This window comes from Rhipicephalus sanguineus, chromosome 6 (genome assembly GCF_013339695.2).
Source record: "Rhipicephalus sanguineus isolate Rsan-2018 chromosome 6, BIME_Rsan_1.4, whole genome shotgun sequence".
NCBI lineage: Eukaryota > Metazoa > Arthropoda > Arachnida > Ixodida > Ixodidae > Rhipicephalus > Rhipicephalus sanguineus.
The window spans coordinates 87,984,382-88,002,501 of NC_051181.1; the positions used below are offsets into that span (position 1 = coordinate 87,984,382).

The window sequence follows — 18,120 nt, forward strand, 5'->3', positions numbered from 1 at the left end:
ACATTGCCATCGGGCGTCACACCACGTCAATATCATAACGACTTGGTGGTTAAAGAGAGCCACCCATTACAAAAGGGACACACATTACTACGCGTATTCCCTTAAGACCACGTAGTGGGTGCATCGCAGCTTCGAAAGTTTCTCACGAATAATTGCTCCTGGTATAAAGCATGCTACCCATTACATAAGGCACACACCTTATTGCGCGCACTCTGTTAAACACTCGTAGTGTTCGAAGTGCGCACTAGGGGCAGGATATCGTTATCGCGTTTCAACTCTTAAAGGCGAAGCTTAAGCGTCCCCCAATTTTTTTCACAACGACTGAGTGGTTTAAAGATCCATCCATTACAAAGCGCTCAGAAATATTTATCATCACCAGCAACGAAAGCATCAACATAGTGAGCAGCTGCGTAGGTTCGCGTGTTTCCTTACGGGGGCGTAATGGTACTTCGCTGATTCGCAAAAGAAAGAATTATGGTGTAGTGGGCACTTCGCAACAGTACTTGCAGTAGGCATTGTAGGATAGTTTGAAATGGCCAATGTTGCCCCTACAGACGCTCCTTTCCTTGCGGCATTGTTGAGGTGTCCACAGAGAAGCAAAGGGAGACTACCGATTGAGAAGGCGATGGGAACGGGGCCCGATTACGCAACCGCGTTTTACTACTGAGGCGAAGCGCAGCGTCCTTCAACTTGTCTGAACCTCCTGCTCTTCTGGTATTCACTGCAGTTCCTTTGAGACCACCGAACCATCATTTCATGACTCTGGTAGATCCCCATATCTGGGATTATACGCAATACATAGCCAGGTCAGCTACATTTCCTATCGCAATAACCAGCGCCGTTCCAATACCCCCAGCGTGATACCAGTACGTTTTTCGGCGCTGGCCCGCACTGGGAACACTGGTATACGCTCGAATTCACTGGGACTCCGGTGAAAGCTCTGGGAAAGAGCTGGGTCACACTGGTAGAGCCACTGGCTTTGCCGCTGTGAAGCTGGCGCTCACTGGGAAACGCTGGAGACGCTGGAATTCTCACTGGCGTGCGCTGGCACATACTGGAGCCTGCACTGTTCTGCCAGTGCCGCGCGCTTTCAGTATCGTGCGCGGCGGAATACTTTGGTATCGTTGAATATCGAATGTCTGATTCGATGGTACCGATAGATGCTATCCTAACGGGTCCCAAACATGTGTCGAGGAGATGAAGAGAAAGACGAGGAGATGCGCACTATTTTCATGATATACGTGATATGATATATGTGAAACCACGGTCACTTTTAATGTTTCCCTGTGGAATGTGGAGAAAAATCTGATAATAACCCAAAGCAGCCAACACTGATCATTTTGCTTTCTACCACGCTTTTTTTATTCATGTAAGGCCAATAACGTCGGTAATTTTTGCGGAGCACGTAGCAGCAATGAATACACATTTTGTGCATGCCGCTCATATATATCAGTTTTGCATCCATGATGTGTTGCGGTAATGACTTCATTTTGTAATGTTTATAAGTCTGGAGGCGTTGGTCTGAACATACGGAGCAAATCGTTACATCGCCGTGCAGTTGGCAAGAAGTAAATGAGTTCTGGCTTCGCGACCGCTCCCAACGGAGGCCAGAAAAAAAACGCCAGGCCTGCGCGGAAAGCGCAGCACAGTCACAGCGAAAGCTGGAAGAGCGGCATTTCTACAGCCCGTTGTAAGCTCTCTTGGGGCTACTAATACAAGTACACTAGCAACGTACCAAATACGCTATAAACCACAATATTTGTGAAGTTGGGAAGCACCTACAACGCCATTATTTTTCATTGTGTGCAGAAGCGAGGTTCCAGCTACACATCTGTAAGGCATCATGTGCACTTTGTTTACGTGACGACTGATGACGATGAAGAATTGTGGCTCAGCCCTTGTAATGGGTTGGAAGCTTTAAACGGCTCACCAGTTACGTAATTCGCATTATGTGACGCCTGGTCGCTATTTCACTCTCCCACCATGCAATATAACATACGTTGACGTGAGAAAGAAAGACAGAGAGAGGAGGGAAGAACTTTATTGAGAGCCTGAGGAAATGAATGATGGGCTTATGGGCTTCCTTGGCAACCAATGCAAGTGCACTTGCGAGGAACCCACTACGCTATAACTCATCATAATTTCTGTGAAGTAGGGAAACAGCCACTATGCCATTTTTCGTCATTCAACGGAGAGCCATGGTACCCGCTAAAAACATGTAAGCCATTATGCGCTTTGTTGGTGCTGTGCCTGACGACGATGAAGAATTATTGCAGAGCCCCTTGTAATGGGTTGGAAGCATCCAACAGCCCACTCGTTGCGCAATTCGCATTGTGTGACGCCTGGTTACAGAATTCGTGTTGTGTGGTGCGTGGTTGTTATTTCACTCTTCTACCACACTAAATTACATATTTTAATGTGGTTCCTTGTGGACATGAAGCCTGTATAGCGTCTTCCTGCAAGGCAGTTCCAAGCACCGGCATGGGTCTGAGGTACACTGGGCTCCCACGCAGAGGGCCCAGGTTCGAACCCCGTTCCATCCTGGAAATTTTTTTCTTATTTTCGGCTTTTTCTTATTTCGAGCGATAGTGGTTACGGACACCGGCGGCGTCGGCGTCGGCGGCGGCGGCGGACAACTACGGCGCCAAAAACGGCCGTTGAAATGATCTCATAACAGCTTTCGCTGTAAAACAGCCGTCGTTCGTTATCGCCACACCGGAAAAGCATCTCGGGCAATTCCTGCACTTCCACTTACTTCAGCTATACGTTAGGCAACAGTTAAAAAGATTTCGAGGTTAAAATGCAGAAACTTCAACCATCGCAACTCATCTGCGCCGAGATCGGCCCTACCCAGTGCGGCTCCCAGCGAGTGTTAGGCCTAGCGTACTGGCTGAGTCTGCCTACGTGCCACCGGTGCTTCTTGGTTTAGGTACACACAATTCCAACGTGTAAGACTTACCGTAAAGTATAGTCTGGACATCTGTTAACCTAAATTAACCATTTTTTTCTTGTGTACGGTGTCCGCACAAGGAGCGATGACCAGCGATGCGACGCGCTTTCAGCAACGAACGCATGCTCACCGAAAGCAGCCGGTCGCACTCGCCGGTACTTTTCTGACTCATACGTCAGAGCATATACTTGTCAACTGGTACGCGTCAGTGAACTAACACACCGGCATCTTTTTTCAATTAATTGTATTTGTTTTTGCGGAGCAGTTTTATAGTTGTAGGTATCGATAGAACTGCAAGTCAGAATACAGACACGCCCGCCCCGCAGTAATATCGTCGCTTGCGCGAGAAAACTACTCAGTATGAATTCATGTAGGCGCGTGTTTATCGAACGAGTCATCATAAAGCGTCTGTGCATGTTCATCATTAGCAAGGGCGAGAAACGGCTGTTAAAAACCGGCAGTAACAGCCGCCAAATTGTACCCTGCTCCTCGATCCATTTGATATTTTTCGGAGTGAAAACGTGAATTCATAAAGAAACCTAGCGCTCTTCCCATTTTGGGCATTTCATTCGTTGCCGGCCACCCTTTGTTTGTGTCTAATAAAGAAGCAAGCGTGATTTGAAAAGGAAGATCGTGTCTTCCTTGAATACGCGACACCGAAATATGAAACGAAACGCTGTCTTACTGTATTGACTAGCCCTTTTACAACGAAGTTGACGTGTTTCAGCGTGGCGCAGTGGTAGAGTACTCGCTTGGAGTTTGGGAGGTGGCGAGTTCGAATCCTCGTGGTGGTGTTTTTTTTTTATACGGCTTTTTTTGCACTAATGATTTCTATAAGCCTTTCTTTACTAATATATTGATGTAGGAAACGTAGGCACCGCCGTTTTAACGCTGTAGAACCGTTTTGCGCTTGAGTACCCAGCACCTCCCAGTAAAACGCCGCTTCAGCGGCCCAGTATCCAGCGCGACGCTGGGCCCATAATCAGGCATGGCACTCCATGAACGCTGGTACCCAGTGGCGCTGGGTTTTGCAATAGGGTTGGGCCTCATAATGTGAAATAATATATCTCCTGGTCTAATATATGACTACGTAAATTCTGTTAAAATCTCTAGATAGCTCCAATCTGTAAAGGCTGGTGACTAGCGGAGCTGCCATGGCACAGCAATAGTTTATTATGGTCCAGAGAAACTACGACCCGAGGGCAAAGCCCCGAGGCTTAGTCGGAGGTTCCGTCCACGTAGGCACCGGTAGGCCAAAGGCTTTCCCGATGACGTGAGCTCTCCGGACGGCCAAGAGTTGATCTTGGAAGATTTCACTGGTTATACGCCGACTCCAGTCCTCTTGATTGTTGAAATCCGAGGTCCTTTGGTTGGGGCACAGCCAGATCATATGATCAAATAGACACGAAGTGCGTCCACAACGTTTACATTCCGCGGAAAAAATCCCCGTCAGTTTTGTTAAGCACAAAGGATGTGGGATAGGATTTGGTTTGGATCAATCTTAATGTGACTGCCTGAGCTCGGGTAAGCTTCTGATGGCGGCAGGAAAGAATATTCTACCGTCCCTATAGTGTGAGGTGACGTCATGAAACGTGCTAAGAGGGTGTTTGAGGGAGTCGCAGTCATCCTGGAGCAATTCTTGATCTGGTGCGTGGCATATGAGATCTCGCACACCAGAGTGACACTGATCGTTAGAATTGCAGCTGTTGGGGCTGACCGAGTGGCCCTGATGAGCCGGAAACCAGACTTGGTGTGTGCTATCCAGGTTCTTGCTGTTATGAGTACTGAGACTGTTTAGAAGTAATTTGTGCGCTTGCATTGATACGGAGCCGGCTGAGTAATTGCTAATGGCTGTTTGGGAATCGGAGAAAATTGTGGAGCTTCTCCTCCTTGCAATGGCCAGTGCTATGCTTGCTTCTTCGCAGCATGAATTGAGCTGGCTCTTAGTGATGCCGCGCTTACGCTGACGGGTGCAGAATTTTCTTTGGGATTTGCTATGGGATGCGTAAGCGTAGAGTTTAATTGTAAACTACAGCCTGCTATGCTTCTATGTTTCTATGTGGGCTAAGTAAAAAATGAATAAAATCGAAACTAAAGAAAACATAGCAGTGCATGGAAGGATGTTTCCGGACCACGCGCATACTTGGAATGTGTAGTCACAATTTTTCCGCTGTGCAGAATGTTTAAGTGTCACAGCGACGTGAAAATGATATGGCATTGGTACTTAGTACCACGGGGTCGTGACGTCGACAAAGGCAGCAGTCGGCGTGTACAAAGATGAAACTCTTTATTTGGCTTAACTTGCGGCCGGCAAACGGAAGGTAAAACTGCAGCAATACACACTGTACACTGATGGAGGGGAACAGGCTTTGTACACTGGCAGCCGCGTTAGTTCCAGAATAATCTTGACTATTCGCGTCATGTGCGCAATCTTTGACAAAATTATCTACAATCTGGAATGTTTCCAGAAATTCTGGCGCGGCCCGCGCAAGACAGCGATTACACGTGCAGCGGGCCATTTACACAAACATAGCAAAGAAGAGCGCGTGGCGATATCTTCTGCACAGGTTCTAGTGCAGGATTTTCAACAATGCAGTTCTGATTTCTCAATGAATTAAAAAAAAATAGCAGTCCATACGACTAAAAAGGTCGTCGCTTAAGAGCTATATGTTGTTGTATTTGCATTGTGGGCCCTATAAAGAGACAAGAAATCTGCAATGATGTAGTATAATGAGATAATACCGCCTAAAGGCGAGATTTCTGTAAAGAAAGTTTGATAAGCAACAATTTACCTTTTTGCATCACTCAGTGTTCTCGAAGCTAGCAGCCGTTGGGTAACAACCTGATCAAGACATAGTCTGTAGATTGCTAATGCTGTGGAGCCCACGAGACAGGACCACACGTTTTCGTCATTTGTCAGGTCAAAATTGAAGCTGTAAAAAGAAAAAAAATGCGGAAATATCCTAATAAGGGTTTTAGGCGGTAAGGCTCCTATACGTAGAAAAGCGGCGTAATTGTCTTGAAATGCATAAGTACAAGAGAAAAATGGCCAGTGAGTGTAGTTTTTATTGTACTGGGTTGTGTTTTCATCTTTATTCACTGTCTTTAATCCGACGTCTGCGTTTTCGGTGTCATTTGTGGCTTAGAGGCCCGCTATAACTTCTTTCATTGGTCCCCACCTATAATAATGATTGACGTTCACTGACATGTAAATAAGAAAAGAAAACATGCTACACGAAGGTACTTTCTCCGTTACTTTCTCTCTTCTTTACGGACATAGCATATATGATTTGATTTGTCTACTCTAAAGATGAGATACCTTGCTTTGGGGAGCGGGTAAAAGAAGAAGAACAAAACAATATGCATTGAATGACGATAAGAATAACATAATAATATTCAGGCTAATACATATCTAGACAATGTTGGTTCTAGTAAGTATGTCGCGACAATGCTGATTTAACCCACTTTTGCTACGGCACTCAGTAGTTGTGCGATGTCGGAAAAGAACGTAAGAAGCGTTAGTTTTTCAGATTGGGATGCCTACCTCATGAAAATGATCAATGAAGTGTAATGTGTTTTGGGATGATATAATAGATTTGTCGTCAAGAACGCTGTAGTAGTAATGTTTACGAAATAAATTGATCTGGTAAAACTTTCGACGTGCTGCTAAAACCTACGTGCTGCTAAAAGGCCGCCTTTCACTTCTAAATATGTCAACTGATAAAATTGCTGTGCAACATTTGTCTATGTCTGTGACTGTACCGTCTTTACAAGATACTTAAAATACCGGCGCGTAACTTAAACAGGGACTTCGGAAGACAAGGAAAAAAAAACAATCGCAATTACACACATACACGAGGGCGTTCCGCTCAGAGGCGTTCTGACAGGCCAGTAGATCGCAGGAAGTTTAGCAGTGTTTGTAAGGCCTTCTTCTGTGACGTTATGTCCGTACGATTGCGTAATTGTCTGTCTTCTGATAGAGGTTGGTCGTCTAGCTTGTTAAAAGCATGACAAAGAGATTGTCTTGTGTGCTACACTCCGGACAGTAGCACAGAACATGTCGAATTGTTTCTTCGTCGCCGCAGTGCTCACAGGCGGCGGTGTCGGCCATCCCTATGCGGCACGCATACGCAAGGGTAAACGCGACGCCCAGCCATTTTATAAACAGAACGGTAGCGTCACCTCAGCGAAGTCCTGATAGGAGTCGCAGGCTTAACATGGGATCAAAGAAGTGTAGTCGTGCATGCATGAAATGTGGCTCATTCCAAATTGACATGGTGCATTGGCGAGCCAGCATGAGGAACTTCGGAGCAGCGTCTGTCCTAGAAAGAGCTAGCGATCTGTTTCAGGCCCGTGTACTTAGATTTAGGCGCACTTTAAAGAACCCCAGGTGGCTCGAAATTTCCGGAGCCCTCCACTACCCCGTCCCTAATTATCATATCGTGGTTTTGGGACGTTAAACCCTAGATATTATTAAAGAGGTATCGATTATTTATTTTCACTCTCTCGCTTTGAAACCCCTATTCCCCAATCCCAGTGCGGGAAAGCATACCCATATACTACCTTCTGGTTAATCTCCCCGCCTTCCTCTGCTCTTTCTCTCTCTCTCGGAAGACAAGGACAAGCGCATACTACCAACTGAAGGTTTATCTCGAAAGCATTGACATATATAAACCGACAGATAAAAGTTTCGCAAGAACAGCCGATAAGAGAACACAATGAAGAAGAAACGATAAAAAATGAAAAAATATAACTGCCACACCTGACCAAAGTCTGCATTGTGCCGCTTTCCAAGAACACGAGTTTCCTATCTGATAGGGCGATTGAAGGTTTGCTGACACAAGACAGGTGATCAAGCGCTATGCTTGCATCTTCAATAATTATTTTTGTGCGGTCATCCTTATGTTGATCAATCACAGTTTTGTTGCCAAACTCTACTTTGCGCCCACACCTGCTGACATGTTCCCGCCACGGTGGTCTAGTGGTTATGGCGCTCGACTGCTGACCCGAAGGTCGCGGGATCGAATCCCGGCCGCGGCGGCTGCATTTTCGGTGGAGGCGAAAATGTTTGAGGCCCGTGTGCTTAGATTTAGTGCACGTTAAAGAACCCAGGTGGTCGAAATTTCCGGAGCCCTCCACTACGGCGTCTCTCCATATCATATCGTGGTTTTGGTACGTTGAACCCCAGATATTATTATTATTACCTGCTGACATGTTGCGCCATAAAAAAAAGAAAAAAAACATTGTTCTCGTTAGGTACGTTTGCAGGCATGCTTACGCAATCTGCCAATTAGGCATCTCCCGATTTCACCGATATAACAAGCACCGCATGAATGTGGGATCTTATAACAATGCTACTGACACAGTCAACAAACTGAGTTCTGTCCTTCGTTTGGCACCGTCGTTTTTTGTCAGCGCTATGTCCCGGACACAGCGCTGTGTCCCTTCGTTACTTTGTCGCCGTCCGTGTGATTCCTTGCTTTACTGTTGTGAGTCGTCATTTGGTGCAGCTATCCAGTAACATTAAGAAAATAGAGAAGACCTCTGAGGAAACAAGACTGACATACAACTTCGTGCATGAATGCGACAATGCGAAAGCTACACGGTGTAGATGCTGCGCAGATACACCGCGTAGTCAAAGCTGGCATCATGTGACGTGAGCACTGCGTGTGGTGATAAGGAGTACGCGTTAACGAGTAATTAACGCATGAACAAGAAGAAACATGGAACGAACTTACTTGGCTATGTATGTCCGTATATTTATGTCGCCTAACGGCTGGATCATCGAATCTGGAGATAACGAGCCGACTACAATGCTCCCAATGATTGTTGCTTGAGCCACAATTATGAACAGGAAACTGCATGCAGTCGGTCCAGACAACGCCTCGGAGTCCTCCCTAAAAAGGGAAAGGAAGAGGGAATCAGCCCAGTTGGCGCACTTTCACGTCGCCTTTGTTCTCGAAACTTGCTGTGCTTCAAATTCATGAAAGTGGTGAGCGGATCTTTTGGAAGAAAGTATGCGCCTTTCACCTTAATATAGTATTAGAATAAGACACCGCAATAGCGTAGCTTGTTTAGCAGTTGTAATTTGAATTTACCTATGTGGCCAACACCATCTAACATAAAGACTTGCTAAGTTTGTAGAATGCAGCGATCGCCCCTTTCCTGATACTCAGTTAGCTGCAGCTGACTTATGATCAGTCTGCTCTGTTTGGAATCATTCACTCTATTGTTACCAACAAGCTGCACTGAATTGACTGGCTTTCCAAGGCATGACGACTTTTCATGCAAATGTATTTCAAATTTATTGTGTTGTTTCGTATGACCAGTGGATATCCTGCTGCAGGCATCAGAATTGTAGTATTCTTCGGCCTCCATAAGAATGCCAAATTAAGACAATGTATTTTAGGTGTTCGCGATTGAAATGGAATTTCGCAAGTTGCTGCCATTGGGAGAACTGTAAGTTGTCAAAGCAGAACATTTTTTTTTGTATTTATCCCAAAGTAAATCTAGAAATCTATAGCATGAGTTTCTTAACACATTTTTCTTACCATCGCTGTGTAAAAAGTTCCACACAGTCCAATTCCAATATTGCACCAAAGAAGCGGTACGTGAAATGCTGAAAAATGACCAAAAGAACACGATAGAAAATGAGCCATGAAATGGCGTGAGAAACGCATAGCTTTGTGTTATGTGCAATATAGACATTTTGCATTTGATTATTAGAAAAAAGTAGTTGCTATTAAAAAACCTACGCTATTTCGTCCTTGGTATTTTTGATTGAAAGAAATTACTATTCTTTACTCGTGAATGTCATCTTTAATGAAAGGCAATGTTGAAATTCATAGTTTGACGAAACGCCGTATCGTCGGAATAAGGCACAGCTAACGAAGGAGAATGAGGGCCAACAAGAAACAAGATGTGAAAGACCAAAGCGTTGTTTGGAAGTTTTGAGTGGATTTTTACTTTTTCTAAGGGCTTTCGTTCAATCCTTCATATACGTTAGCGAAAACACTGCCTTTGGTCGTGAAGGCTTTGTACTGAATTTGGTTTAGAGCGATCGTACAAGAATTGTGGTCACGACCAGTGGGGACACAAACGTTCGTGCCAGAACTCTTTCTGTCTCTTTGTCTCTTTCTGGGATGATAACCCACGCCGTAATGGAGATCTCCAGATTACTTTTAACTACGAATGTTTTCTAAGCGTGCACCTGAGGCCATCCATAGCCGTTTAGGGGTTTAGCCTTCTATATCCGACCATTGCTGGTGGAAGCTGAAGCACTCAACAGGATTTTATCATCCCGATGCATCAAACAATCATGTACCCAGGCACGTGCTCGCGAAAAAAATAGAGTGCAGATGCTCGCAGGTGCGCAGCGTCCTGTGTTGCAGAGCTCAGCTTCAGTTTGCTTACTCGCACGTGTGTCAATGGCATTTGATTTGATTGTTTTCGCAAGCGCTTGGGTTTACTTTGGGTTACTAGGTTTCACTTGCTCGCGTTTGTAGGGGTCTATTTGTGTATAGGAGAGAGGGGTGGTGTTGGTGGTGGTGATGCTGCCACAGGCGGGGTTGGTCTGACAAACCTAGCCGGCAGTTGCTCCTCCTGAGCGCCTCTTTCCTTGCAGTATGTTTCAGCATGTATCACTTTAACTGGTCTCTCTCAGAAAAAGTAACAGAATGACAGACACATCTTCTCTAATGATCCGGGCACTTTCCGGAGTGTCCTAATGAAGACTTATTGCCGTCTGAAGCATTATACTTAGTATTGTTTTAGATGCGAAGTATCTTATGGCGGAGTTCAATCCGGTGGTAGTGGTGGTGGTGTGCGGCGTGACTACCCCGACTGCGCATGCGCATGCCCTCCCCGCTCATCCTCTCCCCTCCCTCTCCTCTATCTCTCTCCACTTCTCATCTCCCCTCTCCATTTTCCCTCTCCCTTTCCCTCTCTCCACTTCCCCTTTCCCTTCCCCCTTTCCACTCTTAATCTGAAACGCGGGCTAGACATGCCGAAATTCTCTCCTGCGCACCGCCGCGATGAGCACCAGCGCATGCGCGTCCCCTCCCCCTCTCTCTCTCCTCTCCTACGCTGCCCCCTTCTCTCACGCCTGTCGACCGCGTTCCCCGCTCGCCCTGTGAGAATTAACGGCCAGGCTAGAGGGAAGACAAGACGCGCGTAGCGTTCCTCTTCGCGTTCCACGACGCGAGGTCGGTAGCATGCCCAACGAACGCCAACGGAACGCGATCGTGCAAGCACTCCGGCTTCGCATCGCCTCATGGTTCCCTTTAGCGGGAAATGGTGTAATTTTTTTGTCATGTCTTGCTGTAGTATACATACATATAATGGTGTTTTACCACGGCACATCGTGAGTATATCAGCACGCTGCAGGTTTCTGGATTCTCGCTGATGGTATGAAAGCTGCTATGAAGCGCGGGTTGACCACACGAAGAAACTGCTGTAACCTATACCGATCTTACTCTAGTACTTATCGAGAGCTTTTACTGTGGTTACGCCGCGTACTATACACAATTTCACGCCACGACAATCATGTGGATAGCCGGCTGTAACTCACGACTGTGGTGAAGACTCAATGTCGTTGGAAAGGCTGCATTGTGAGCAAACAATCCTGCATGAAAAATATTAAACCTGATGAACCCACTTAAAATATTCAAGCGCAACTTTCTGCGTGTAGAGGGCAGAGAACTGCATGGCAGGACGAGCGTTGACTCCAACTCTGCCGTCAAGCACTTCTTTGTCCTGTCCTCGTCAAACGTAGCACCGGAATATTTTAAGTAGCAGTGTAGCCCCAACTAGCCCCGCAACGTGTTTTGTTAGATAATGAAACTAAGGCCAACATCAGTCCAATCACAAGGCGAAGTGAGGTAATTGAAGACGACCAGTGGATTATGAAATTAGGAAAGAAAAACAAAAACAGCTCATTATTCGTCAAGTTGCCAGTTTTGCAAGGCAAGGAAAACCCTGGAACACAACATATGGGAGTGTGACGGAGGTGGGGCTACAGATGCGGACGCAGCCTCGAACCGAGACTGCACTGCTCAGCTTCGCCTTCGAAGACCAACTCTGGGCCGTCCCACAGGCCGAGGAACCTGCCAGAGCTCAACGAATCGTGGCAGACGTCTCTTCTCTGTTCTGTTCATTTAGTTCAACCGCCGCTTAGGACGAAACATTGAAAATAGTGAACAGTCTATTGCTTCGTTCGGGTTCGCGACACCAGTTGTTGGAAACCGGAATGTTCGCTCATGCATGCCTGATATTCTCAATGAATGAAGTCACATGGCTTGTCATATTTGCACTCTTTTCTCGTACTTTCTAGTTTTATACTGTTGATTATTCATGCGTTTCGTTCTAGCATATCTGTTCACGCTTGAACGAACTTTCATTCACAGATATACTAAAATATATTTCTGCTGAATATATACCAGCACACTTCTTTGTCAATATTCACACGTCTTTGTCAATTTGTCACAGTTAGCATATGGCCTATAAACTTCTGCTTTGCAGAAACAGTAGTGAGTTAAGCCCTAAATGGGATGATGTAACATCCGTATGTTGGTGTGAAAGCTTAATACAATAAATTGGATTTCACGGAAAGTTCTGCTGCTGTGGTTGATAAGCTGCCAGCGTAGATTTCGATACACCAAACTATTTAGTTTCTGGCGGTGACAATCATAAATAAACAGGCATGGTTCTTCACTCACGTGTTTGTGGTATTATATAATTTAAGTTTCACATATTATCAACATAATCAAAAACAGCTTATTTGCTCCTGCTATGGCCACATTTGTGCGTTCTCAACCCGCTTTATCTAATGACTGCCATTTCGCGAATTTTATTTTACAACATAGACTGATTTTATAATGTCCCGAAGAGTCCTTCTTTTGGCAGTGATTCACTAACGCTAGTAGACCAGACGCTATCTGATTTAGGCATTGCTGGCATGCCTTACTAAATCTCAGTTGTTGTCCATCAGCATATCAGCTACAGCCATTACCTCGCTTATGTAAAACTACTGCGGTAACCTAATCGCACTTGGTTGGTGAACCAAGGGCCATTAGGTTGCCGCAAGTCATACATTGGCAAAACAGGTAGATGTATTAACATTGGACTTCAGGGGGATGCGGTGGCCCCCTGCAGCTCATCATGCACTGATATGTTTTGAGCATTTAAGTTCTTGCGGCTGTAAGCCTTCTCTATAGAATACACACGCCTTTTTGACTAGCAAATCATAACAAAGTAACAAGGAAACCACCGAAACATTTGATATCAGAAGCATCGGCTGTGTGTGAGTGTCCGCTGTCCATGATACTAGAAGATACAATATTTGTGCAGTCGGTTGCATCCTCGTACAAAATCTGCTGCCCCGTTCATATGAATGAGCACCGAGTAGCCCAGGTGACAAAATTTTGACCGGGATAGGCGTTACAGCACCTTCAGTGCTGAAAATAATTGCGAAGTCCACCACTACGACATGGCTCATATTCGAATACAGTTTATAGAACGTAAAACCGCGCAGTTCTATTTGGTGCGAATCTACAATTCGTGCTCATCAATGTGCGTGGTTTATCTTGCACTGTTGTGGTGCAGTTTACGAGAGATGCCACAGGATACACAAAAACGCGCAAACGCACGGACATGCATCCAAGTAATTACGAAGGGACAGCTGCAAGGTATACAACTGTACCTGTCACGAGAGTCAGGGATGCTGCGAAAATAGAGATGGCTCCGACGCTTTGCTGAAAAAAAAGACATACAAATAGTGATCGCTTCATTATTCGCTGTCAGATAGGGGAGAAAGCAGCCTAGACGCCACTGTACAGTCCTGTCATTTCTTTCATATGGATACTTAAATCATCCAGCTACTCAGATGTTAGAAGTATAGCTGCGGTGGCAAATGGGTCACAGATTCGTGATAGGCCTGTGTCGTGCGGAAATTAACGCCATTCAGGAAGACAGCGGTACAACCGACGTATTGTGCAATGCACGCATTCCCACCCTTATTGAGAATTCTGGTTTGGTGGATGCCAGAGTCATTGGTAGATAAGATGGACGCGAGGAAACACTATAGTGAATAAGGTCGAAGGAATAATGGATGTGGTGGAAGTAGTGGATAAGCTGAAAGCTGTGCTGGTCGCAATGGCCGGTGATGGCAAAAGTGGAAATAATGGTGGCGGATGGTGATGGGGGTGGCGACCATATATTGGTCTTCGAAGTCGCCAGTGATGGTGAAAGTGGAAATTGTTGGCTGATGATGGCGATGGCAAACGTGTTTTGTGGGATGGCTTGAACAATCTGGATGAAGGTTACATGATGGAAGCGTACGCTTGTACTTTGAGCGCACTGAACTTTGGTAGTATGTAGGTAGCCAGAGTACATTAAGCGCTTAGCACCTATTTCTGACTCCAATTCTTTCGCAATCACACCGCAGCCCGATGATGCACACTTACAGGAATCTTGTTGCTGTAATATCCTCAAAATTGAGAACGACAAAACTGCTGTCTTTTTTTAACTTTTGAAAGCAACTGCGCCACGATAGAGACCTGCAACCGATGACCGTAAGAGATCTGATCACTGCAAAGTGCTCGCGCAAGAGCTCTAGACACTCAGAAAAAATCGGGGTTTTGGGGAAGTATTTCGGCCACACAACTATAATCGTCGTCCACCTCGCGTACTTTCCTCGCGTTATCACCGCAGTGCCGGCTCTCCCCGGTCACGAACGACGCGCGCGCTATCAGTGTGACATAGCATTCTTGATAGGAAAGTGACGAGAGCCGGGTTTTGAAGGAAGGAAACGCGAGCAATCCAGATGACGATAATTGTTGTGTGGCAGAAATACTCCCGAAGTACTCGATTTCCTTTTAGAGTGTACATGAAAGCGCCCGATCTTCTTTTGTTATTATGCTCATATTAGCGCTTGCATTCAAAGAGTGTTCAAAAACTTAGAGGGCGCTTAAGCTTCTCCTTTAATAGTGCAACGCACAGCGTTATTGGACCCCATTTGTATCACCTATTCATTCGCTTGCCATGCTTCGTTTTTCGAGGCACACTGCATTTGTGCTATGAGCAAAGAAACATGTATGTTCGTGACATGAGCTGTCTTAGGGCGCCTCCTGCAAGTTCATTTGCGAAGTACCCGCTACGAGTATGCGTAGCTGCGTGGGTGAACGTATAGCCTTACACATTCATGATGCCGGGGCTGGAGATGAATTATAGCTGAGCTCTCTGTAGTGTTTGGCAGGTTCCAACCACCTACTCGTTACGAAACTCACGTGGTGTCACTCCCGGTACGATGCCATATGTTGCTGCCACAACGCGATATTACATCTGTTAATGCGACTCCTCGCCTGGCATGACGAATGTGTAGGATTTTTTTCCGAAGTAGTTTGAAGGAATTGCGTGGCTACATGGCAGAAGAATTGTCTGCCACACAAAATGCCTGCCTCGATTGCGGCTATATCCCTGATTTATATTCTTTGCATCCATCTGGATTTGCCGCTCATGAAGAACATCGCTGATGTGGAGACCGGCTCTCTGACGCTATCGCGTTAAAACAAGACTCTAGCATAACACAGAGCTCTTCGGGACCACATTTGAAAAGCACGTTTTGCTATTAAACGAACAACACATGGTGCGTATTATACATTTATTATTAAATGTGTTTAAGGAGAGGTTGGTGCCTATACATGGCTCCGGCTACTCATCTTCTCTTACTTATTAATTAGCGTCACGAACTTATAAATAAAAGTACACTCACTCACGGCAATGTCCATTGAAAAGGAATGTTCACACGTCATGCGTAAATACATTTTGTTCAACATTGTCGAGAGTGCATATTAAGCCTATCTAGAAGCAGGTGTTTGTAGACACCATATTTCTGCTGGCCAGTCTAGAAAAGCAGAAAGCATGCTTAACCGATCAATACCCATCACATATGCTGTTAGCAAGCCCTTCTCAACGAGTAACCTGTATGAGCGGCGACCGCGCCATGCATCAGCGCCATGCATCAGAGGCAATTTGCTACGTGTGCTAGTGTGAAGGAAGAGTATGAAAGTGGCGGCAAGGATACATATTCTTTGTGTCCATTTTTAGAGCACGAGAGCTCGTGATCGTTTGGAATTCGGACACACGGCTCAAACGTTGTCGGGAGCGTCAGCGCACAACTTCATTTTGGCAAATGCGTGCATGTTTCCATACAAACTTAGTATAATTTTAAACAGACATAATAGGTATACTACACTGCCAGAAACACCTGTGGTACAGACACCCGTGCTGTGCTGTCACCGCATGTATTGCAGCAGTTGGCATGAAAACTCGAAGGTATAGAGCTGTAGATTAACATCAATGGTCCTTTATTTCACTTACCGTGAGAAGAATGTAGATGACACAGGCAGCCAAAGATATAGCGGCGTTGAAACGGAGGCGCAGATACTGCGATACGAAAAAGTGCATAAACAGAATACAAGTGTTCAGTACTAGTGGTCAAGAATGAGCTGTGATTGGCTGCTAAGCGCGTTTCGCAATAAATAATGCGTTCGCAGAACTTATAGGCTTTCTGAAGGTTCTGCTACATTCTTGAATATTCTATCCAAAGGTGAATTAGTGTTCTGGTTTAAACTGTTATTCTCGTTTCTGTTGTTTAAGCACTTGAAGGCTTGCTCAGCAGTCGCTGGCTAAGACGGTCATGCACCACGTTTCCGCTTACACCGCCACCATCGCCGCCGCAATTAAAGTAAATATTGTCTGGCCAGCGTGACAAGCCCGCGTTGCCACAGTGCCGCGAATGCTGTTGATATGAAAACGGGTGGTGTTATACAGTAAAACTCCAGTGTCCTCTCCTGTGATAAATTTTGATTTGGCGTCTTGAAAACTCCGCGTGAAACAGCTTAGTCAGCGTATTCACCGGCTTTCCGACGGAGGGACTTGGGCGGATCATTGGCACCAATTTAAGAAATCTTAGACTGCTCGATTCAGTAAAGATGTGATGGAGGAACGAGAATGAGAATAGCGACAAAACGATGGAAGGATCCCAGTTATTGGTCACATGTACAAACTTCTGCTTGTTTGTTTGCACTTTATAGTTATAGTGAGGATATGGTTTGGCTTCACGTATTCAAGCTGGAAAACCAGACGGTTTCCAGCTTGAATAACACGATAACACAAGCGGCGGTGAGAGTTTATGGTTGTGGCAGTTAGCGGACGGGCCTAGGTGCGCCGCTGGGCATCGCAGGTTTCGTGCCAGTCAATGTAATCGCACACGTCTCAGGTTTAGCTAACTCACCTCAAATATGGACGTGACACCGAGCTTGTAGAGGAGTGGCACGAATAGTTGCGTCGCTACGGGGAACAACAGCAGTGGCGCCAAACTGATCCACAACACGTGCCAGCCGTAAGCGTAGAAATGTGCCGGAAAGCCGATGAGCCCCGTAGATGAGACTAGAGAAGCAACCGACGAAGCAGCGAGCGGTAGGTATCGCAGTGCCCGGCTTCCGAGAAACACTTCCAGCTTTCTTGCACCGGCATCCACTCGTCGAGAAGGAGCATTCCGCACGGAGAAATACAAACCGAGTGCAAGATTGGCGGCGACGAGGGCGACAAACAATGCACACTCCAATACCTGCGCCATTTCCGGTCGTGACACTGAAATGAAAAATGATTACTTCTTGCTCCTAGCATGAACGACCTCACACTTACGAGCATTGCTACAGCACAGGTGTAAACGTGAGCAGGTTCGATAAAAAACGCAGACAAAGCTGCTTTGCAACTAAGTTATGACCGTGTTATATTCGGCGTCGATCGGTGTTTAGCCTTGGGCTGTAAGGTTGCTTAGTAAACCAACGAGCACTGTCGATAGGCTTAGATTAGAAAGTTCTTTGAAATGTTCTTGCCTCCCCACAATAATCTAACAGGAGAAGAGATCATCCTCTGGAGAAAAGCTGAAACAACGGTCTGCCCCACTTAGGGAGACACATGCGAAAAGCCCGGAGTGCTAACAGCTTCCTGCACCTGGTGCGGATGGACTCACGCAATTTACCGCATAATCCGGCGTTCTTCCAAACAGCCCTCGCACTCGAAAAACGCAAAGATGAAAGCAACAGAGCTGTTAGAGCAGCGGGAGTTGCGACTGTCCAGCTCAGACGTGGTCGGCCAGGAATCGC

The 18,120-nt window shown here is 45.9% G+C and overlaps 1 protein-coding gene across 1 annotated transcript in view; it reads right to left on the minus strand.

Moving 5' to 3' along the window:
- Positions 1–17,588, minus strand: part of LOC119397406 (sodium/iodide cotransporter-like) — a 30,981-nt gene extending 13,393 nt beyond the window's left edge. The window contains exons 1-3 of the mRNA XM_049416553.1: positions 17,244–17,588; positions 16,328–16,393; positions 13,650–13,701 (exon numbers count right to left, since the gene is read on the minus strand). Of these exons, the coding sequence (XP_049272510.1) occupies positions 13,650–13,701; positions 16,328–16,393; positions 17,244–17,588 (463 nt within the window). The remainder of the gene's footprint in view (positions 1–13,649; positions 13,702–16,327; positions 16,394–17,243) is intronic.
- Between the last annotated feature and the right edge of the window lie 532 nt (positions 17,589–18,120).